Consider the following 23,718-nt stretch of genomic DNA (forward strand, 5'->3'; position numbering starts at 1 on the left):
GCAAATGCTTTTGCATATTCGTAGTATTTCCCCCCTTAAATGAAATATCTACTTACAAGTATTGCAAGTTGCCCTGTTGTCATCCGTTCTCGTAAAGTATAACCAAACTTTTTAGCGTTTGAGCCGCTTAGGCGCCGTGTTTCCTGCCAGGTAAATGACGCTCCGCAACGTGGTGACGTCATTCAGCAGTGTACCAGGGGCATGGAGAAAAGTTGTCGACTGGAATCGATAAGAGAATCGTTTGCGAAAATGTCAAATAATTCCAAGGAATTGAAACAGTGGGAACCGGTTCTCAACAAGAACCGGTTTTCGATACCCATCCCTAATCATTGCCTGCTGTAATAGGCAAATTAAACCAAGATATTTAACTGTTTGAAGGTGTTACTCATTCATTATCATGTGTTTTACCTTCAGAATGAAGAGGCACAAAAGGAGCTGAGTTTACTGTGCCCAGCACTTGGAGTGTGACAGCAGAGGAAAGGTTTTTGGGAATCAGTTTGCGAGTACTGCAGCTGCATGTGATAGACCATCGTGTTATTTCACTCTGTGAGTGTAGATAGCGCCCGTGGGTGTAAAAGGCTACTGCATCCAGATCATCTGTTGTACCTTTCCAGTCATATTTGTATTATGAAATTTTTAAAAGTAGAAACCAATCATCATAAAGGATTCCAGCTAAATGAGTGAGCTAAACCAGTGTTCTTCAGCTTATAGCAGTGCGTAGCAGACATTCTCTGAGGTCCGATTGCTCTGATAGGAAACTTAATTCCAGTGTGTCTCAGGTTGATGACACAGACCTGTCGCCTTTTGGGAAAGTGACAAACAGGGTTTGTTGTTCCGTCCTATCACATCAGACAATGACGCACCCAAACATTTTGCATTGCTGTGACCACTGAACAGCCACCACCACCCTCCCGATACAAACCAGCAATAATAGTCTCTTTTAACATTCACGTGCAGACTTTATGAGATTATTTTCTCACAGATAAATTCTCTGATCATGACTCAAATTCGTTTACCTCCTGCTCCTCAGTTTCTGTGACAGCAGTACCACCAAATGAAGTGTAGTATTGGACAGCAGCAAGTTCTGTGTGTACACCACACACCTGAAGTCCTGTATTTAATGTGCCCTTTTGCATGTTTGCCAGATCATGGAAAAAATGAAACCATAAATGATGTCAGTGACTTCCTCTTAATAGATTCAAAGAGCACCTGTACAGGAACACAACAGGTTTTTTTTGAACAGAAGCGCCTTTTACTCCAGAGTTCCTATTCCTGGAAGGTTTCCTCCTCTCATAGGTCACCAAGAACATTTGATTTTCCACGCTTTCATTTTTTTAAACCTTTTAAATTGAGCTCTGACACACTCACATGTGATTAGTTTGAAACATGTTAGGAATTTTTCTGAGTCAGCATTTTTTTTGGAGAGCTATGTAACATGTACCACATGAATCAGGAAACCGAAAAGGTGTTTGATGTATATAGAGAGGTGTCATTATGCTGCATATATAGTACACGTTATTGTACTGGTTACTGTGAAATGGATATGTTTCAGTTAATATGGAAAACCAAATCTGACTTGGGATTCAAGGAACTTAAAAAAAAACAAATGAATCTGGTGTTCATGTAAAAAGAGTCACTGACAGGAAATCTGAGGGTGTGTTTTGTTTTTTTGCCATCAAAAACACAAGAACAACAACAACAAAAACCACAGGGCTGATGGCTGTCCATTAAAACCGATCAATAATGCCAGGTTCAGACTCGTTGCTTATCATGACACAGCACTGAATTCCTGGTTGCATAATGCCACTAAAATGTGACCCAATCAGATTGAAATGAAGTTTGAATGTTTCCTTTTATTACTCTTTTACATATTCTCAGCTGTTATTTTTTATTATTATCTCTACTCAATGAAGAAAAACGTGCATATTGATTGAAAACGTCGGTGCTGTTGATACTGGAAATTAGTTTAGGGCTTTTATTTTTTATTTCATTGTATTTTTTAAGTCTACTTACAAAATGAATTATTTTGCTTTGTCGCTTTATGTATTTTTCTACCAACACTACAAATATTTTTCTTTTTTTCTAATGCCATAACGAGTTCCTCAAGGTTGTATCGCATCGGATGGAGATTATGCATTATACTTGTGCTGTATTTTAGACAGTGTGTGTTTAATGATTGATGGTACTGGAATCTACAATTAAATCTGTGCAATCCTGATCAAATTTGCCAGCTTGTCTGTCTTGTTTATGTTTTTTGAGGTTTTATTGCTGAGAAGTAAAGTTATGTAAGCTGTAACTTATAATTAAGCTATACAGTGATTTATTTGTTTTATTTTTTTTCTTATACTCTAAATTGATCTTAATCCAGAATCAACAGAGTGTAACAAGCTCCTGCTGGAGCCTACATGATTACGGAGACTGTACATTTTGTGCCAGGGCAATTCGGAGTTTGTTACTGGATCACATTCAGGCTAACTTCCCACCCGCCTAGTCATGTTTCAACTTTTCTTTTCTTTTTTCCTGCAGTAGAGCCATGTTAAAAGGGTGCCTCCCAAGTGAGTACAGGTGTTTGTTTATACAGGAATGAAAACTTCACCTTTCCTGGCTGATTTTATGAGCCTCCTGTGCTCTTTAATCAAAAGTCTGAGTTGAGACAGCTGCAGAAATCACTTACACGTTGGTGTGCACACACTAGCTGTCCATTGTTGCATAACAGATTTATAACCTGTTTGTTATCCAGGAAACTGACGGGCTGTCATTTATGTTTTTGATCATAAAACAGACGTGCAGTTTATCAAACTTTTTGTTTAATGGTTTTGCAGACAGGGTGTTGCATTTAGAAGGTTGGAGGAGTTAAAGAGTCAAACGGGGTTACATTTTTTTCTTTAGAGTTTATTGCTGGTTTGTTTTCTTTTAGAGAAACTAATGTTTTTTTTTTCTATGACTAAAATGTAAATAAGTGCGAAAGAGGCACAAACAAGAGCAAATTCTAGACTTTTACAGGGTACATGGTATTTTTGGGGGGCAATGTGACCAAGCTTAGCTAGGCTAGTTGTTCTCTGCTGATCCCCTGTCATCCCACAAGATTCAAGTTTGTCCAAACAAGTTTTTATGGACAGCAATTATTTATCTGGTGCTCAACTTATTTACATGTTGTTCAAAGGATAATTTACTATCTATTTGTGCAGTCATGAAAAATAAAACCTTGACAGAACTGTTTGCAGTCCTACGGTAAAACAAGGTACATGCTGTTGTTGCTTCCATGGAAATTAAAAGGGTAATTGGCAGCCAGTCGCTGATACTTAAATAATAATTGCACTTAAATAACTGATCATCAGCAAGAGTGAGCACCTCTATAAAAACAACAGTTGTGTTAATATTTTTGCTGATCTGGGACATTTGGTGTGTGTTGGTGAGTGCACATCTCAGCAAGCTCACTGCAGGTTCAAACCTTAGATGTACAACTCGAACTCCAGGCCTCAAGGGCCGGTGTCCTGCAGGTTTTAGATCTCACCCAGGGTCAACACACCTGAGTCAAATGATTAGTTCATTACCAGGCTTCTGGAGAACTTCGAGACATGTTGAGGAAGTCATTTAGCCATTGAAATCAGCTGTGTTGGATCAAGGACACATCTAAAATCCCTCAAGGCCTGGAGTTTGACACCTGTGGTCTACAGGCTTGTTTAGGAAGCCTGCCAACAGCAGCATGGTTTACGTTTATAAATTGTATCCTAAAAAACTACCAGATTTCTGGAGGATTGCCCTTTGGGCAGATGAAAACAAAGTAGAGCTATTTGGCCATAATGCACAGCACCACATTTGGCAAAAACTAAACATAGCACATTCAGAGAAACACCTCATACCAACTGTCAAGCACGGTGGTGGTTGGGTGGAGATTCTGGCTTGTTTTGCCGCCACAGGAGTCAATCGTGAACTCCTGTGTATTCCAATGTATGCTAGAATGAAATGTGAGGCCATCTGTTTGACAACTAAAGCTTGGACAAAAGAGTTTACGAGAGCTGCGTATAAACGAATATGACTGCGAGCCTCGATAAACTGAAACAACACTGTGAAGAAGAGTGGGCCAAAATTCCACCACAACTATGTGAGAAACTGATAGAGACTGAAAACAATTGCTTAAGTCATTGCTGCTAAAGGTGGTTCTGCAAGCTATTGAATCCTGGATGTATTCATAGAGCTAAAAAGATTTTAGCTACATGAAATGTACCAATTCATGTGGTACATTTATGTTTCCTCTGTAGGTTATGAGCTACATAGTCCGTTTAATCATTCAGTAACAGAGTGATTGTATGACATTCCCAGCTCTTCATTATCTTCATTAAATGGTACCTATGCCATTTTGAAGTTGATTAGAGAGTCAAACAAACTTACAGTAAGTTCTTTTAACCCTGTTGTAGGCCCAGGTACTTTAGAGCTATAGGTCCATATTTGACCTACATAAATTAGTCTTCAAATCAGCTGTCCCTCCACAAGAGAGGACCGCATTTATATAACACTGCAGGTATCACCTTCAAAATTTTCAAAATTGTTTTCATACTTCCTACTGATCTCTGTTCGTGTCTTTATATTGTAACGACCGTGGGTTAGTGGAGCTAAACTGGCTAAACTGCTCACTAGCTAAAACGGCTAGCGGGGCGCTAGCGGCTATCGCTACACTTCACAGCGAGTGGAGAGCGCTCGTGCCTCATACACCGCACGACCCCGAGCGTCTCAGCAGCAGACTGATAATCCCCAAATGATCCAGCAGGAGGCAGTAGTGGTTCACACCAGTCATTTATTTGCCGTATTTTTTCACCCCACGTAACACTGCTGACACCGAACCCCTATCACGCTCCCACCACATAGAGTCGCGGTGTCAGCCAACTATGCCAATTCACCCCCCTCCACAGAACACACATCAACTTCACTGTGGCTTACATTAACATAACACTAACACAACATGCAAATCAACACATATGAACTAGCAGAACGATAGAAAACACAGAGACAACACAATACCCAGAATGCACCTGGCTAACAACCCCAGCCAGGTCATTACACAGCCCCCTCCCAAAAAGGTTTAGTGTCCCCACAACCTTAACTGTCCACAATGTAGTCCAGCAAATGTCCGGGCCGGCGTCGAGTACGCTTCGGCCTCGACTGGGAATCCATGGCGCCCCCCTCCGGGCCGGGCGTAGGGGGCGAGGAGTCCCCAGGCTGCACACCAGCCTGCGGGTTGGGGGCAAGCGGATGGTATGGCGCCAGCCGGTCCTTGTGTAGCACCACCCGCCTTCCCCGCCCCGGCATCCGGACTCTGAAGACCACCTCCGACAGCTGCTCCAGGATTTCGCCCGGGCCTTGCCAGTGGCTCATGAGCTTGGGGGTCAGCCCCCGCTTCCTCTGGGGGCAGAACAGACCGGCCCCCAGCATAGGACCGTGCGCACGGGTATCATACGCCCGTTTCTGGCGGGCCCCGGCTCCCTCCAATGTCCGTCTTGCCAGTTGATGCACCGTGTGCAACCGCTCCCTGAGCCGCCGGAAGTAGTCCATCTCTGGTCCACCAGCAATCTCCGGCTCAGGGGGCGCTCCGAACACCAAGTCCACCGGGGTCCGGAGCTCCCTTCCGAACATCAACGCCGCAGGAGTACACTGACTTGACTCCTGCACTGCTGTTCGATATGCCCACAAAACAAGGGGCAGGTGTTGGTCCCAGTCCCTCTGATGTTGGCTGGTCAGGATGGCCAGCTGGGTGGCCAACGTGCGGTTGAACCGCTCAACCAGACCATCGCTCTGAGGATGGAGGGGGGTGGTCCTCGTTTTTCTCACCCCCAGCCTCCGACACACTTCTCCCAGCACCTGGCTCTCAAAGTTCCTCCCTTGGTCGCTATGGAGCTCCTCCGGTACACCAAACCGCGTGAACATCTCATCCACCAGAGTCCGCGCCGTCGTCACCGCACTCTGGTCCGGCACCGCGTACGCCTCTGGCCACTTTGAGAAATAATCCATCGCGACCAGGACATACCGGTTGCCGGCATCAGTCACAGGGAATGGACCCAGGATATCCACTCCAATCCGCTCCATTGGCGCCCCAACTAGGTATTGCTGCAATGGGGCATGGGAGCGCTGGCTGGGACCTTTCTGCGCCGTGCAGTCGTCACAGCAGTGGACGTGGATCTCCACGTCCTGACGACACCCCGGCCAGTAGAACCGCCGTCTCAGCCGTCGCAACGTCTTGCCATTCCCAAAATGGCCAGTACCTGCAGCCCCATGGACCCAGCGGAGGACCTCAGGCCGCAAGGCCCGGGGAACCAGGAGCTGGAGTATGTCGCCTCCCCCGTCTGGCGCTCGCCACCGCCGGTAGATTACACCGCCATGGAGCTCCAGGCTGTTCCACTGGGAGTACAGCGACTTTGTCTCGGGCCCTTGGGAAGACACGGCGGACCAGTCTGGCCGTGTCCCTGCCTCCATCCAGTCCCTCACCATCTCCAGCGCTGGATCGCTCACCTGGTGCTGCTGTAGCTCCGCCGCGGTGAAAGGTTCCTGCCCTTCACCCACACCCTCAGGTTCTGCTGCTGCCGATGTCGGACCCCGGTCCAGCTCCTCCATGCGCCTGCAGTACCGGCACTCATCCGCAGAACAGGGGCGCCTGGACAGGGCGTCAGCGTTGGCGTGTTGCCGCCCTGGTCGGTGCTGGGCCTCAAAGTCGTACTCTTGTAGTATTTCCAGCCACCGGGCCACCTGACCCTCTGGCTGGCGAAAGTTCAGCATCCAGGTTAGGCTGGCGTGGTCTGTCCTGAGCAGGAACTTAGTGCCCAGGAGGTAAGGTCGGAAGTGACGAACCGCCAGGACCACAGCCAACAGCTCACGCCGGGTAACACAGTAATTCCTCTCGGCCCGGCTGAGGCTGCAGCTGTAGTATGCCACCACTCGCTCCTCAGCCTCTCCCCTCTGGGAGAGCACCGCTCCGACCCCCACGTTGCTGGCGTCGGTGTCCAAAATGAAAGGCTGGCTGGGGTCAGGATACGCCAAGACCAGGGCACTCACAAGGGCAGTTTTCAGCTGCTCGAAAGCCGTTGCACAGCCCTCCGTCCAACCAAACCGCTGACCCTTGTTTGTCAACTGATGCAAGGGGCTAGCGACGGTGGCAAAGTCTTTTACAAACCTCCTGTAATAGGAGGCCAGCCCCAGGAAGCTTCGTAGCTCAGCGACGTTCGATGGGGTAGGCCAGTCCCCCACAGCAACCACCTTCTCGGGGTCAGTAGCCACCCCCTGTTCGCTCACCACATGTCCCAGGAACTTCACCTGGCGAGCAAGAAGGTTGCACTTGGCCGGGTTCAGCTTTAGTCCGGCCCCGCGGATGGCAGTCAGAACCTCTCGTAGGTTGGCCACGGCCTGTTCAAAGTCCTTAGCATGAGTCAGCAAGTCATCCAAATAGACCACGCAGCGGGCACGGGGAATGTCTTTGAGGACCCTTTCCATTAACCTTTCGAACGTGGCTGGTGCATTGCATAGTCCAAAAGGCATCACCTTAAACTGCCACAGTCCTTGCCCTATGGTGAATGCAGTCTTGGGCCGCGCCTCGGCAGCGAGCTCCACCTGCCAGTACCCACTGCGGAGGTCTAGCGAGCTGAACCAACTGGACCCAGCGATGTAATCCAGTGCGTCATCGATGCGAGGTAACGGGTAAGAGTCCTTGCGGGTGACCGCGTTCAGACGCCTGTAGTCCACACAAGGGCGCCAGCCCCCTGTTTTCTTCCGCACCATAACCATAGGTGCGGCCCATGGACTATCCGAGGGTTCAATGACGCCATTAGCTGCCATCTCTTTTATCAGTCCCTCGGCAGCTTGGCGTTTGGCGAGGGGCAGGCGGTGGGGCCGCAGCCGGATTGGAGCAGCTGCTCCAGTGTCTATAGTGTGTTGCACCAGGCCCGTCCTTGTGCAGTCCTCTTCCCTGGCGGCGAAAGTGTCCATAAACTCTGCCAAGAGGCTCTGCAACTGCTGCTGCTGTGTCGCACTGAGGTGCACCCCACTTCGCCGCCCAAGCTCCTCTACTGCCGCGACAGTCTCAGGTGACGGGGAGACTGCCGAGCTAGGCGGCGACTCTGGCTGCGGGATGTTGGCCCTGCTTACGTCCACCCCCTGGGTCCTCTTCCGCACCCTTGCCGCCCTCGGCCCCTGGCTGTGGCATGGAGCTGCGGGGCGTAAGGGCTTTGAGGGTGCTGGTGGGGTGGGGGTCTGTCCCTGGCTACCGCGGCCCACTTGAAGCTGCACGGTCTCAGCACCAAGGTGGATGGCAACTCCCGGTACATCGACCCGTGCCCCCCAGTGGGCCAGCAAGTCCAGTCCAACAATGCACTCGTCTGTTATGTCGGCAAGCCAGAACTCATGGTTCACACTGTTCGTTCCCACCACCACCTGCAGAGTCTTTTTCCCCGGCATCACGGTCTTTTCTCCTGTGACAGTGTACAACGCTGTGTGAGTAGGGGTCCAGTCTTTTGGCAATGAGCCACCCGTCTCCGGGAGCACCCCCCTTCGCAGCAAGCAGATGGTGGACCCCGTGTCTACCAGGGCCCGGCAAGACCGTCCATCAACTATACAGTCCAGGTACAGTCCACGGGTGGACCCACAGCGGCCCACTACGGGATGAGTGTCATGGAGAGGGTTTAACGATTGGGGTGGGGGTTCCCTCACTGTCCCACCCCGTGGCCGTTTCCCGTCGGTGATGTCACTCGGCTCCGAGGACTAGGTGCGGGACAGTTCCGGGCGAGGTGACCAGGTTCCCCGCACCGATAACAGCAGTCCGTCCGGCGCCTCCGACGTGGAACTGCCTCTGATTGGGCTCGTCTGGCCTCCTCCTCCTCATCCGACTGGGACGCGTTCATCTCTCGCTCGACCATCCTGGCCGATCGTCGGGTCCCTGGCTCGCCCCGCAGCACCTCCTCAGCCCGCTCAGCCTCCCTCAGCGCCTCCTCCAGGTCTCGGGGGGATGACAGCCGGACATGCTGTCGCAGCCTCTCCGGTGTGAGGCCCCTCAGGAAGGCGTGGAGACCCAGCTCCTCTCGTGCCGCTCCTGGGAATGTCGGGTAGCCCCGTCGGGCATAGAGGCGGACATCCGCAGCAAAGGACCCCAGGCTCTCTCCTTCGCGTCGGCGTCGGCAAGCCAGCTCCTCCCTGCTCTGTTCGGCTGGTGGTCTCTGTCCAAACCGTCTGCCGAGCGCCGTGGTCAAGGCCCGGAGGTCGCGCTGCTCCTCTGGGGGCAGGTCCAGCAGAACCTGGAGCGCTGGGCCCTCCAGTGCAAGCGCCAGGTGGGTGGCAGTCTCTTCTTGACCCCACCCGTTGTGAGTGGCAGCCAGCGTGACTTGGGCCAGATACGGCTCCAGCTGCGTCGCCCCAGTGTAGTGCTGTAGCTTAGCAGCCGTTCTGCCAGGAAGCTGTGGTGCGGCCCCAGGAATCCCCTCCCGTCGCAGGGAGAGCAGGGGGTGGCTGTTCCGGGGCGCGCTGTGGCCCTCTGGCCGCCCCAGCTCGGGTCTTCTCCGCTGGGTCTCGGCAGCCATGCTTTCCAGAAGCGAGCTGTTGTCTCGGATTACGCGCTCTAATTCGCCTATGGTCGGCTCCATAGTGTCTGCTAGACACTCATGAATCCCACTTCTGACACCAATTGTAACGACCGTGGGTTAGTGGAGCTAAACTGGCTAAACTGCTCACTAGCTAAAACGGCTAGCGGGGCGCTAGCGGCTATCGCTACACTTCACAGCAAGTGGAGAGCGCTCGTGCCTCATACACCGCACGACCCCGAGCGTCTCAGCAGCAGACTGATAATCCCCAAATGATCCAGCAGGAGGCAGTAGTGGTTCACACCAGTCATTTATTTGCCGTATTTTTTCACCCCACGTAACACTGCTGACACCGAACCCCTATCACGCTCCCACCACATAGAGTCGCGGTGTCAGCCAACTATGCCAATTCACCCCCCTCCACAGAACACACATCAACTTCACTGTGGCTTACATTAACATAACACTAACACAACATGCAAATCAACACATATGAACTAGCAGAACGATAGAAAACACAGAGACAACACAATACCCAGAATGCACCTGGCTAACAACCCCAGCCAGGTCATTACAATATCTTGACCAATCTGATCTTGTCTTGATCTCAACTTAACCCCTTTATGAAGGTTTTGACCCCTGCTGCTCACAGCCTGCTGATAACTTGCTCGGTTAAGATCATTTTAACTTTTAACGGTTAAGATCATTTTAACTTAACCGTGCAGTGTCATTACAGTTCTATCACACCATTCCTAGCAGCGGGCTTCAACAGTTTGGCTGCCTTCTGTCTGAATACCACATCTGTTTTAATCTCACTCACATTCATTCAGATCTCCGTATATCCCTCCATTCACAATCTAAGCTCAGCTATGTCTAAGTTACACAACTTGCAGTCAACAGCAGATGGATCTTGTGTGAATGGGCCGCATGTGTACGTGCTTTATCTTCAGCCAATGAAGGATACAAGCTTTCATGCTAATCTTGTTAATGCAGCCTTGACAGGTCTAAGCTGTAATGACATAGGATGCGTCTTAGCGCCACTTCTTGCAATATTTTGAATTTCTTAGCAGGATAAAACCACCACAGCCCTTCTTATGCACACCAAGCTTGTATAGAGCACGCGCCCATCTGTGCAAGGCATGATATTTCTCGTCACCTTCATTCAGTCACCATGCACTTTGTCTGTATGTTTCACTCTCTGTTACTGTACAGAAGAATATTTGCTTCCTTCTGCAGCTTCCTGAAATGCAAGGCGACAGACGATATCAACCTTCAGTGGGTTACTGCTTTTGTCCCATCCCTGCAGTTATACCTGAAGTTGCTGTGCAGCTGCACTGGGTGCATTAACCACAATATTGTCCGCTTCTTTGCTCTTTTTTAACTCATTTATCATCTGTCTTCTCATTTCAGCTGAAGAAAGCCCACGGTTTTCCTTCCCATTCATAAAGATTATGCTTGGAGCATTGCCACACATGACTTCACTGGCACTATTTAGTCTTCAGATTTCACTTTGTATTATTAGAAATGGACAAAGGGTTGCGTGGAGAACGGCATATCAGTAATCAACTACTGTCTGAACTGGCCGTGCACTGGCTAGCTTTCTATAATCATCCAGCTGATCAAGAACAGGATGTTCTGACAGAGTGAGATAAAATGCTGAGAAGGGAAAGGCACCTCGCCAACACTTCTCCTTTGTTCCCACCTGACATGATACCCGGCGAAGGGTCCTTCACTTTCAGAGTGATTTATTAATCAGGTCGGATTTATGAGCTTTAAATACAGATTTTTAAATGTAATCATTTCTCCCTTTAAGTTGATTACAACAGAGCCAACTACAAATGTGAAAAACAAAAAGAAATCTTTTTATTATACAACTGTACAATCTCATTACAGACTAAAGAAACACTCAAGATAACATCACAGCTGCAGCATTGTGTACTCAGAAGCATAAAGCACTGTATTGTTACATTAAGCAGAGTTAAATGTCTTATTTGTGCCAAAAATCTACACAAATGTATATATTTCTATTAAAAAACGCATTTGAGGTAAAGGTAATGTAAATTGTTGGATTTGAGGTATTTCTTGACTTTCGTCATGCTTTCGGCTTTAATCTTCAATACAACTTTTTCTGATCTCATCAAGCGAATTACAGCATCAGTGGAACAAGTCCACAGACATCGTGCTTTTCCGCCTGCTGTAAATGCATTAACACCTAAAATCGGTTGGCTTTTTTAGCCAGAATTTCATTCAAATGCATCAGCAGCAAGCCAACAAATGCTCAAATCCAAGACTTTACAGTCAGTCTATTAGTCTCCAGTGCTCACACAGCAATTAGATGAGTCTATAAACAAAATTAACAAAGTACTTGTATTGTCTCAAAGCCAATTTCATCAGCATTTCTGTAACAGAAAAATAGGATTAAAAAAAAAGTAAAAGGTAAAAGAAATTTTACTGGCAACATGAGTGTGGAAATCAAAAGAGGACATAACTGGTTCGGTTCATTACTGAAATTTAAACAAAAGGAGAAGCAAATCCCTAATTCAACACTGATCGAATATTAGCTTTATTAACTTTCTCATACATGAACTGGGCAGCAAGAAGAGACAAGTGTTCCCTTCAGCATGTCTGCTCGGGGTACTCCTTGTTTTCCTCTGCCTCGTTCTTTAAAACAGCATCTACAACAGGTTTCAGAATATAGATGTATCACATTAGCACTTAAAAGGTACTATTTGGCTTTTATCAGCCTTATTCCTGAGTATCTACACATATATACCTTATATTAAAAAAACAACAACTGCGTGTTAGTCAGGTATTTAATGTTAGCAGATATGAAGCTTTAGGCTCCGCTATTAGCTTATTTATTGGCAAGATGTCTGACCTTGGCACTTTCTGTTTCGTCACACAAAAATGGATTAACTCCAATCTTTAGTGCTTACCTTCAAATGTCACGTATTTTTGCTTTTACAAGTTCGATATTGCACTGGAAAGGGTTTGGAGCCCTAATTAGGAAAATAAACACAAAGACAAAGAATACAGAGAGAAAGAGAATTTAAGAGCTTCCTGAAAATCATATTTTGTTTTTTGTTGTTTTTTTGTTTTTTTTTTTGTTTGTTTTTTTTGTTTTCTTTTAACTGACGTCACAAAAGAACAGCAAAAAAAACAACAACAATAAAACAAATTAACTGACAGCTTTAACTTTCTGCTTTTCAGTAAATTGGAACTCAGGTAACCACAGTGTGACTTGCTTTGAAAGTCCCGTTCACAGCTGGCGATGTGCTGCAGTCCTCTAATCTGATGAATCAAAGGAGTGTGCCTAATTGCTGGCTGGCATGTGAGACTGTTTTTGAAGTTAGATGTGAGATTGATCCAGGTGAGATGGCGTCTACAAGATGTACATCTTCTTTGATTTGGATACCAAGGCTATTTCTTTCTGGCCCTGATTAGAATAAGTCAGTAATCAAAGGCTGTTAAATCAGTCTCGACTCTGGTACATGAAACATTTTAAACAGTGTATATGAGATCAAAAAGCAAAAGCAGTGGCCTGAGATTTCCAGACATTAAATATGGTGCTCAGCCTCAAACAAAAGTTTCTACGTTTTCCTCTGCCTTCATGTCTTTTAGCACCTTATAGTTTGAATCTAATTTATTCTTTTGTTTGTGAGTCTGATGAGGGCTGACTGGTAGCTGCTTCCAGCAACTTCATATCATCGCGCACAGACACGGCTACAGAGAAAGGGTGAGGCTTCAGAGTCAGGCCATAGCTGTAGCCCAGTTTCACCGGCACTGCAGGGTCGGCTGTGATGTTGCACTGGTGCGCTATGAGAGCTGTGAGCAGGAACAGCTGCATCTTGGACAGCTCCTCGCCGATGCACCGCCGCTTGCCCAGGGAGAAGAGGAGCACGTTGCTGGTCAAGTCTTTATTCAGCATTCCGCTCTGGTCCAGGAAGCGCTCTGGGTCAAAGATATCTGGTTGGGACCAATTGCTTGGGTCATGGTTGACGGACCACTGGTTGATGAAGATGACTGTGTTCTTTGGTATGGTGTAGCCCATGATGGATGTGTCTGTGGTGGTGGAGTGGGGGATGGTGAGAGGGACGAAACTTGTGAAGCGCATCACCTCGTAGATGAAGGACATGACATAAGGCAGCTGCTGCTGGTCCTCGATAGCAGGGACACGGCTCCGGTCCACCACTTTGTCCACCTCCTGCTGGAGACGCACCTGTATCTCTGGATACCTGCAATCACAGGTGAACACACATTTAAGGTGACTACTGCCAGGATAGAAGTTAAACACTCTTGCTGGTGAACAAAGTGGAATGAAGAATCTTTTTCGTTAGAAAATGGTTTCTGCCGTTAACACCCCCCCCCCCCCCCACCTGCCCCCACCTCCAAATAAAATGAGGTTTAATTTAACTGCCTACACCTAGATGCATGACTGGTGACCTGTAGGATGTTAACAGCTTAAATGGATCATGTTAGATAGTCCATAGACACGAGTAGTCCTTGCCACAACTCAAGCAGAAAAAAAATAGTGGCTCTGTAATCCAGGCATCCACTGATAAAGGTATCAGGCACAGGACAGATTAAATGGCACTAAAGATTTTAAAACGCTGACTGGGCATTTTGTTCTCTTTCATTGTGGTGTGAAGTTTCAGCTTATTACTGCCAGTACACGTACACACACATACACACACACACCTCCAGTGGGCTGTTACATAACTCAAATGCAGCTAAACTTCATCAATTCTGCAGAGCCTTAGCAACAAGTTGAAGATAAACTGTCATTTATCATGCAGTTATTTATCCATATAAATAACTCCTTCTATAAAGTCATTTTTTAAAATGATTTAAAAAAATCTTACTTGACGAGAATGAGGATGATCCACTGTAGGGCAGTCGACAGTGTGTCTTGACTTGCTCCAAACACATCCCCGACTGTGGAGGACACATAGTCTTTCTCAGAAAGTCCCATCTTATCTCGTATTTGGTCCAGCGTCACTATAAAGGCATCAGTCATGTCTCTGATGGTGCTTGAATCGATTGTTTTTCTGTGCTCCACAACTTTATCTCGAATGAATTCACTAAACTCCAGGTTGAGCTTCTTAAAATTTTCAAAGATGGTTTTGATGGGGTTGGGGAAGTACTGCAGCCAGGGCATAACGTCCACTATGCTCCCTGCGCCTACAGTCTTGGTGAACTGGTCGTTCCTGCCCACCACCTGCTGAAACTCCTCATCTTCATGGGAGTACCTCTTCCCAAAGCAAACCGCGCTCATTATATTGGCAGTGGACACCACGACGTAGGTCAGGGGCTGGAAGTATTTGTCCTCCTTCGTTTTCCTCAGAAACAGCCGCAGCAGCTCTTTGCCCTCGCTGAGCACGTGATTTTCAAATGTCTTCTTAGTTTGGGGGTTTCCTGTGGAAAACATCCGGACTGTGGACTGGGCCACTTTGCGGTGCATCTTCCACCAGCCCGTGGAGTTGCCAAACGCCATGCTGTTCCCATTGGAGATGTACTGGAAGGAGGTGAAGTCCGGTCTGCCGGAGAAGTGGGAGCCCTGCTTGACCAGCGCCTGTTTGATTGACCCCCCGTTCAGCACCACCACCGTCCGACTGCCGAGCTTGATCTGGAAGACGTCGCCGTATTTTTTCACCATGCGCGTAAAATACAAGTGCGGTGCGTTACCAAGCTGCGGTGCGTTCCCGATGACCGGCCAGGCGAGGGGGCCGGGCGGCCAGGAATGGGACCGCTGCCGACACAGCCACCGAAACAGGTGCAGGGACACCAGCAGAGTCATGCATGTCACTAACAGAGCCCTCGGAGTTGCTGGGCTCACTCCCTCCACTGTCACATCCATGATAGACATGCTGCAGGCAAGACATAAAATCATTGTTAAATGCATATGTTTGCAGATTAAAGGCTTGAAATATGATACCCCAATTAAATGGGGTAGAATAAAAATGCATAATTAAATACCTAGTATTTTCCCTCATGGCAAAATATTATATTTTAGAATTTTTCCAAAATATTGAATGCGCCTGATCCAAAAAATAAAAAAATATATTCTTTAAAATAAAAAAAAAATTATAATCAAACACGTTTCTCTGTGAGCCGAAGGACAGCACTAGAACCTCGACAAATAAAATAATCATTCCAAAAAAAAGAGAGTCCGGTTAGCGCGTATCTCTCACACACAGCCTGATTTAAAGTAACAGACTGTGAGCAGCCTACTGTGCATCCACAGGCAGTGCAGCAGCTTGTGTGGGAGATCCGTCCTCTCTGTCCGCAGCCTGCTCATGCTTTGAAGCCCCACAACACCAGGCGAAGTAATTTATCCCCACACAGCGCAACATCACGGCTTTGTTACAGTGGGCAGGTTTGTTGCAAAAGGGTGTCACCCCCACCACCAACACATCTCTCTCTCTCACTGACTCTTTTTCTTTTACTCTCTTTCTTATGATAGCTCACGCCCAGGCAACGGGACCTAAACAATACGTTAATTATATGACTGGATATTCTTCTAAGAAAATATAAAAGCAGGACTGCCAGTTGCAAGTCCTAAATATAGTTTGCCATCTTATTATTATTATTATTATTAGTAGTAGTAGTAGTAGTAGTAGTAGTAATAATAATAATAATAATAATAATAATAATAATAATAATAATAATAATAATACAAGGAATAAGTAGAATAAGTAGTCTTTCTATGCGGTATTAAATAATATGGCTTCAAGTCAAAGTGCTTGTAACGACGTGCGAGTCTGCCTGAGGGAATTATGTAACACCCGACACAGTCTCAATCTTTTCAAATAATTTATATAGTCCGGACCCGCTAACTGTTAACTGCTTTACTTTTTTATGAAAACATAGTTTTAAAAAAATATTTTATATTGTATTTAAAATATATATACATTAATATATATTATATAAATATATTGATCAAATCAAATGATATAATATATTTAGTTTTGGAAACTGGTCGCGTGTGATCAAACAGCCTGTATGTTGCAAATGTAGAAACGCAGTCGGGGTGATGGGGACGCTTTAAAATGCTAAAGGGATCTAGAATCCATGTTTGCTGCTCCTTTACTCGTTTTGGTGTTTCGGCTTTGAGAATACAAATTCTTGTTTCTACAAACTCCCGGCTCACATGTCCGTGGCGCAGGGCTCGGTGTGTTGGCGGAGTACTTCTCTTGATGCTCGAGGGTGACGGTGTGAGGGTGCGCTTTTCGTTCGAGCCACCAGGAGGAGGCGAACCCCGTGTTGTGACTCATTAATTCCCCCCAATTAACAGCCATGCCGGGCATCGGAGCTGCTCTAGCGGCAGGTTATACACCCTCGTTTCTCTCTCAGATCTTCAAATGACAAACACGTGTGGACGAACGGGAACTTTAGATCTACTGTCCAGATATTTAGCTGATTCTGGTCAAGTCTTAAATGACAGAAATATTTGTTCCCCTCTATGATTTAATCTAAAAAATAGAATCCGGAGTTCGGGTTGATTTTATAGCTCTTCTATTAAATTCTGTGTAGATTTAGTTTCAATCTGTTTCAGTTTTCTTGAATCTGCAAGTATTGTTCAAGTGTCAGAGCCCCGCTCGAGCCTTCCTGCTAACATCTGGTCTGGTTTTGAAATGATGTGATTCGGGAAACCCGCTTCAGCACCGCGGACAGCGGCTCAGACGATGGCTCGTGTCCCGTGACCCAAAACTTTCACAGAGAAGCTGCAGGCGCAAATTTGAACTGTTTGTTGTATCTTCAAATTAAATTCAGAAATATCCAACTCCATCAAATACGGCCAGTTTAACTCCATCTCTTTCCCCCTTTTTTCCTTTGACGAAATGTAATCCAAATTATTAAGGACCAGAAAAAGGATTTTACAATACTTTTCGTATATATTTACATGTCTAAACTATGTTATAGAAGTACACGCAAAACCACATTTATACAAATTTCATTAGGATAGAAAATTACGGGTCAATAACACTTCAAATTCCCTTGAAAATTCTGCGTTAATTAAGCGTATACTTTGTCTGTGGCCTAACATGATATCTAGAAAAGGGTCTGACGACCTTTAAAAAAAGTATTTCAATCACTTTAGTCCATATGGTGTGTTTTAATTAAAACACACATTTTCTCATTATAAATAAAGTGTGTAAAAGCAGGTTGTTAATGTAATGTTAATGTATTCAGATGAAATGAATGTAAAGGGCGTAGAGACTTACTGAGACGAGACCCTCCACTGCTGCTGTTGCTGCTGCTTGAAAAGCTTCTCATAAGGTGACAGTGTGTGATCTTCTTTTATTCCAATAAGGAACCGATACACGAGGGTGGGGACAAGTCAGTGAAGTGCCTGGCCCCTCTCCTTGGCTGGCAGGACCCGGCTGTTAGACCAAGCACGTCCATCCGCCTTTTATTCCAGAGTGTAAATAATCCCAAACGTGACCTCATCATAATCATTCTAAACACAATATACCCTTTAAAACGCACAGTTAATACAAAAAACTGGAACTGCTGACTTCTTTTACTCAGCAGGTTATAGGTTTAACTCTGTACCACTGAATGGTGAGAGGAAATGTGGACTCATTTATCTGCTCTTGTAGGTATTTCCTGTTGCTGTTAGTATACAAAATGATAAAAAATGTTACCGCTTCTTTCTGCCACGAAAGATTGAGGCAAATGGGATTAAATGGGGTATCATAGTTACCACTTCCTTCTCCTGAAGCCTATATTAGAGTCGAATCCCTTTTTGAAGAGTGACGGTTTCAGCTTCAAGTGAAGGGAATTTACCAACATTACTAAATCAAAGCCTATTGGAGATTTTTTTTAAAAAAAGACAGAAGGACCTATTACAGAGACAGTAGGAACTTTAGGAGGCCAAATCAACAGTTTAAGCGTAAAGTTGCCGTCATGAATCTAAATACAGACAGTTTATTTGTTTACTTTAAGATTCAAACCAAACTAAAAAGCCAGGCTAAACATCTTTTAAAAAAAAAGCAAGGTGAAAATGTACAGAATAATCCTGTAGTGTTTAGCGCTACATTTTTAGTCAAATCCTAAAATAAAAACTCTTGAGACTGCTTCACAATGCAATGACAATGAGTTCAAACATATTGAAAAACAAGCCAAGTTCTTCTTAAGCAAAAGAAATCAAATATTCCTAAGTGTCCAAGTCAGTCACTCATCATGCCTTTCAATTACAGTATATATCAAGAAACATCCTTTATAATCTTTATTTGTCTAAAAAAAAGTTATTCATCAATGATCTATCTCATTAACACATCATGTTGCCAGTATTTGAAGTCTATATTTTTAGTAAGCAACCTTTAATCTTTATTAGTATCACTGCATTTTCAAATATATTGTATAAACTCTGAGTTACAAAGTCCTTAAACCTGAAATTTACCAGTGCATGGCATTTAAGTTAATCCTTTCAAAGCTGCAAAAGGAAATACAGGCCTACACAACTCTGCAAGCGTTTCATTGAAGCTTCTCCTTGCTAGCAGCTCTGATACCAGTTTCCCTTCCTGTTTGACTGACAGCTCAATTGCTCATCGCGTGTGAGTGAGCATGGAGCTCGGGGAGGAGCTCACAAAGGTGTGTGCAGGTGATGATTTGCTTAGACGGTAAAGGTACAGTTGCACTGTAAAGTTCCAGCCTAGCACAGCACAGCACAGTTCTACTTCCAGCAACATTTTTCACATTCAGAGCATAGTTTTGTGCAAGGAAAATCAAGGTAAGACATACCAGGAAATTGCATAACCTGCAAACACAAATAATTAATAAACTAGGCCATTACACTGATTTATGTCTGTTATTTGTGGAGCAATGCACGACCTTGGACGAAAAGAATGCCTTTTAGAGCACTTGTGGGCCTTATCATGTTCTGTGAATCAGTGCTGTGAATAGAGGGGACTGCCCAAGGCTATTCTAAAGGTGCCGTGCAGTCACGCACATGTGCTTCATCACAGGGGTGACAACTGAAGGGAAAGCTGCTGACAGCTTCACTAAACACAGGTCTCCCTCCATCTGCCTGTCATGGATAGGCACAGAAAAGAGCTGCTAAGCTGGTAAATATATAACTGAGGCTTGGTAAATATATAAAGATATTTTATTCCAATCTTGGCATGCCCATGAGAGTTTACAAGTCATGCTTGAATTAAAACATCATCAGATTTATGGTCTAAAGATAAATGTTATCTTTGAGATATTCTCATAAAAATGAACAGATGGATTAGTTATGCTGATTATTAAACCCTGAAAGTAATTCAAAAGGCAGTAATTCATTGTGTCACTGGCCAGTTTTCTGTGATTTATAACACAATAGGGGCTTTGGCATCTACAAGGACTAGAACACAATGCAGTTCTTGGAAGTGGACTTGAAAATAACCCCACAGAAACTCTACCTGAGTCAGCACTTTGTTCTGAGTTTTCAGTGCAGCAAGAAAACAGCTTCAAAAGAACAACACTGTTTGCTCAGAGCTGTATGCAAAGTTATTTAAAAGCTGCACAAGTCAATATTTTTGTGTAGACAGTGGATCAGGTGAATACTTTGTAAAGTATTCATGTAAAATGACTTAAGCTGCATAAAGCATTTTAACATCATTGTTCTTGCAGTATAACTTCCTGTTACCATTTTGATTCAGTCTTAGCACTTTTACAAACCTTTGAATAGCAAGCCGCTAATATAAGTGAAAACGCTCTTAGGAACTGTATATATGCTGAGGCATAGTAAGCAGCTATATCATGAACATAATGAAACATCTTACTGCTAGATATTTCCTCCAAGGAGTTGGTAAAGACCAGCCCAGAGGAAAAAGAAAAAGGAAAATGAATATATATGAGGGATTGAAAAAATGCTCAAAATTAAGGTCAGTATTGCGCTAACTGCTTTTGTTTAGCACTGTTGTTAATGGCATTATTCAATTACATCATTAAAGTTGCTTTTACACATTACTCTACAGCCCCAAAGAGACCAAAAGTATAATCTAAAACATAAAAACTATATTTACAGATTCCTCTAAGGAGCAGATGTTAGCATGTTTTACTAAATAAGCTATATGATCATGCTAACAGCTAAAGGCACAATCACTTTATTTTAATTCTTCCAAATAGCCAAAAGTAAATATAAAGATTTTGATTTAAGTTATTACCAGGTTAATATGTCTAACAACAGTAACAATAAATTCCCAAAATAGTTATAATCTTCTACTATGCTAAGCATTTAGCATTTAGCTGACATTAGCCTCCATAGGACAAAACTGTGAACACTCCATTTCCACAAGTGAATTTCCACATTTATTTTCATATTTATTATTTACTTTTTATATTTTAGAAATCCTTACATAAAGAGCCAACCAGCTACAAGTTGTCATGACAATGGTACAATGCTTTGTTTTTTCCTGAAGTTTCACACACTTTACAGCAGCCTCTGCAAATCAACGACATCATTGTTTCAAATCAGGATGGATAGGATTTTTTCCACGACTTCGCAAATACAATGCCCTTTTTTTTAAAAAGTCTGATGTCATAAAGACTTGTGGTTTCTAATGGAGTACGAAACTCACAGTGTCACACATAGTAAATCTACTTTAGATTTTACAGTTTCCATGGAGAATATAAATGGCATTTTTCAGCATCACTGTTGAGCTCTATTGAGCTCTATTCTTTACTCTCTCTATTGCTAAGTTGGTGCAAGATTTTAGTAGAGGAAATAAAAGTAAGTTCAAGAAGTGCAGATACACACACTAACAGAAACACAGAAAAAACACACATTAGGATTGTCTGTATGGCCCTGTCTTGTTAATTACTTTCCATTAGAGATGAATCGGCCCGCCGCCGTGTGATTGGTCTAACTACTCCTACACCAAACGAAACTGTCATCTGGCTTGGCGATGAGACAGGGAGAGTTGAGCGCCAGGGCAAACCCTTTACTTTGGTCCGCCCGCGAGCGCCTCATTACAACAGAGCGACCTCAGTGACTCCAAATGTCAAACTGTCCCACAATAACCTTCCCCCCCAACTCTCACCCCAATAATTCCCAGAAGTCCACAAATCCCATGTTTATCTTCTCTTAACTGACGGTGAAAAAAAAAGCACCAGCTTTCCATGTAAAAGCATGAGAATGATGCTAATGAGTGCTTCAAGTATCCTAATGACCTTGCGGATTAACTGAGCGCTCATTGAGGTACTTCTATCTGTACGGTCTTTTCTTGTCTGGCCAAGTTCTAAGGAGGCCCTTGCCAAAGTGTAATCAGCAGCCCGTGAAGGCGTCTCTTCTCCATTCTCACACTGAAAGGGCATTTTCCCCCTGAATTCTGAATCGGCGTCCATGTCGGATTTTTTGTGCTACTGGTGGTGGAAACCTTTTCAAGGGTTTGCGGAGTCCGACTGAACTGTTGGTGTTTCTTTGGGAAGAATGGGAAGCTTATTACGTGTTCAGCCGCATGACTGCGCTTTTCAAATCCACGCCAACTAAAAACAGCCTTGCCTGCCTCCATCCTCGCAACTGTTGTCAGTCGTTGTTTTTATTGGCTTAATTGAAGAGACTGACAAGAAGCCCATGGAAAATAACCAGTGAATAGTTTTTAATGAATGTGGAGGTGTTTTGTTTTTGCAGATTACTGTGTGAATGGAATGGGGTGAGGATTATGTGAAAATTCATTTTGACGACAAGTTTGATCAAGACCTCTGATATGAAAATTGGTGAAGACATGCTTTTGCTCATTTACCGAGTGCTGCTCCAAGTAGAGCTGTTGTTACAAACGACTGCATCCTTCAGGAAGTGATGAACCACATGACCTCTGATGTTTGTGCACAGTGTGTATATCTAAATCCACCTCATGCACAAAACACAAATCTGTGCAAATACATACAGACAAATGCAGAGGAAAACAGAACACGAGAAGCTGCCATTTCTTCCTACTTGCTTGATGAGGCCTAATCTTATCTAGTCTCTGCAGGATTACAGAGTTGCTATTCTAACCCAAACCGGCTCTGTCATTAAAAGTCACTGAAGCTTACTTGTCTCCCCCCTTGTGTTTATCTTTTCCTCCCTGTGCAAGGTGAAAGGTGAAGCAGCACTCAAAGGGAAGCTAACCCGCTTCTCTACGACCCCCTCCCGGGTCCTGTCTTTGGTGTTTTTACAAGAAATTAATGATGACGGACAGTCACGCACGATAGGCTGTTACCCGCAGAGGAGGAAGTCACGCGAAGTGTGGCCTCTTGTCCCACACAGAGCTCCTATTTACCATAAGAACCAGACCAGGGATATTTGATGGAGGAGAAAATAGGCAGCTGTGGTTGGCTGTAAGTAGCCAAGCAGAAAGCTCCTAGAGGACAAATGGCCACACACATATCTGGCTCCAAAACCAAAAGCTGACCCTACATTTCAAAAACATAAATCAGCTGTTCACTTTAGCTTCCCTTCTCACTAATACCAGTTTCTTTCAAACCCAATTTCCCAGTAAATGCTGTAATTTAGCATAGCTTTGAGATCATAATAATGTCATCATGAGGGGTTACTTTCAGAAATGCAAAGCAAAAACTGGAGTTGCATTTAGAATAGCATTGGTTTATGAAAGTAGCGGGCGCTTTGTAATTATAGACGGTATCTAAAAGCTTGATGTGGCCACCTTGACGTCACTTATTGTTATGTGAAGTCAGTCACTTACCACTGACATGATAGAAATTATTATTATCGATGTCATAAATAAAGTGAGGAAAAGGGAAATTTTCTGTAAACGTCATGCTTTTTGCCTGTTTTGCATTAGCTACACTTTTTAGACCCCAAAGATTTGTCCATCTTTTATATACAGTCTGTGTGCATAATAGCTGAAAATGGAAAGCAAATTGATTTCTAGATCATTTAAAATCCCATATTTATCTAGATAACATAAGGTTAAAGTGTAAAATGCATTTATTAATTTACTTATCTGAAAAAAAAATTGTGCCATCATTTTAGAAATGCTAGGACAGGAAATGCATTGGGAAAAAAACCTGTAAGAGATGAACAATTTAAAAAAAAAAAAGCTTCTTAAATTAAAAATCATTATATACAGAACATAATGTGATAAAAGATTCAGGTAATCTCTGTAGAGAAGGGACAAGCAGTGAATAGCCTTGATCGTCAAACTAAGCAATAATGAAAATAGATCTCCAAAGG

At 44.5% G+C, this 23,718-nt stretch overlaps 2 protein-coding genes across 7 annotated transcripts in view; one reads left to right on the plus strand and one right to left on the minus strand.

The window, feature by feature from the left end:
- Positions 1–2,227, plus strand: part of rmdn2 (regulator of microtubule dynamics 2) — a 43,027-nt gene extending 40,800 nt beyond the window's left edge. For all 5 annotated transcript variants that reach the window (XM_026189721.2, XM_026189719.2, XM_026189717.2 and 2 more), the window contains exon 11: positions 415–2,227. In XM_026189721.2, coding sequence (XP_026045506.1) covers positions 415–468 — 54 coding nt within the window. In that variant the 3' untranslated portion in view covers positions 469–2,227. The remainder of the gene's footprint in view (positions 1–414) is intronic.
- A 9,168-nt stretch (positions 2,228–11,395) lies between these two features.
- On the minus strand, positions 11,396–17,915 carry cyp1b1 (cytochrome P450, family 1, subfamily B, polypeptide 1). 2 transcript variants are annotated; one of them, XM_026191104.2, is made up of 3 exons: positions 17,780–17,915; positions 14,417–15,421; positions 11,396–13,789 (listed from the first exon to the last, which is right to left on the minus strand). In XM_026191104.2, the coding sequence occupies exons 2-3, from the start codon at positions 15,418–15,420 to the stop codon at positions 13,198–13,200; spliced, it is 1,596 nt and encodes a 531-aa protein (XP_026046889.1). In that variant the 5' UTR covers position 15,421; positions 17,780–17,915; the 3' UTR covers positions 11,396–13,197. The 2 variants fall into 2 exon arrangements, with proteins under 2 accessions (XP_026046889.1, XP_026046888.1); XM_026191103.2 differs by lacking the exon at positions 17,780–17,915 and adding an exon at positions 15,531–16,020.
- Between the last annotated feature and the right edge of the window lie 5,803 nt (positions 17,916–23,718).

The sequence above is a fragment of the Astatotilapia calliptera genome, chromosome 13, assembly GCF_964374335.1.
Source record: "Astatotilapia calliptera chromosome 13, fAstCal68.1, whole genome shotgun sequence".
NCBI classification, from domain to species: domain Eukaryota; kingdom Metazoa; phylum Chordata; class Actinopteri; order Cichliformes; family Cichlidae; genus Astatotilapia; species Astatotilapia calliptera.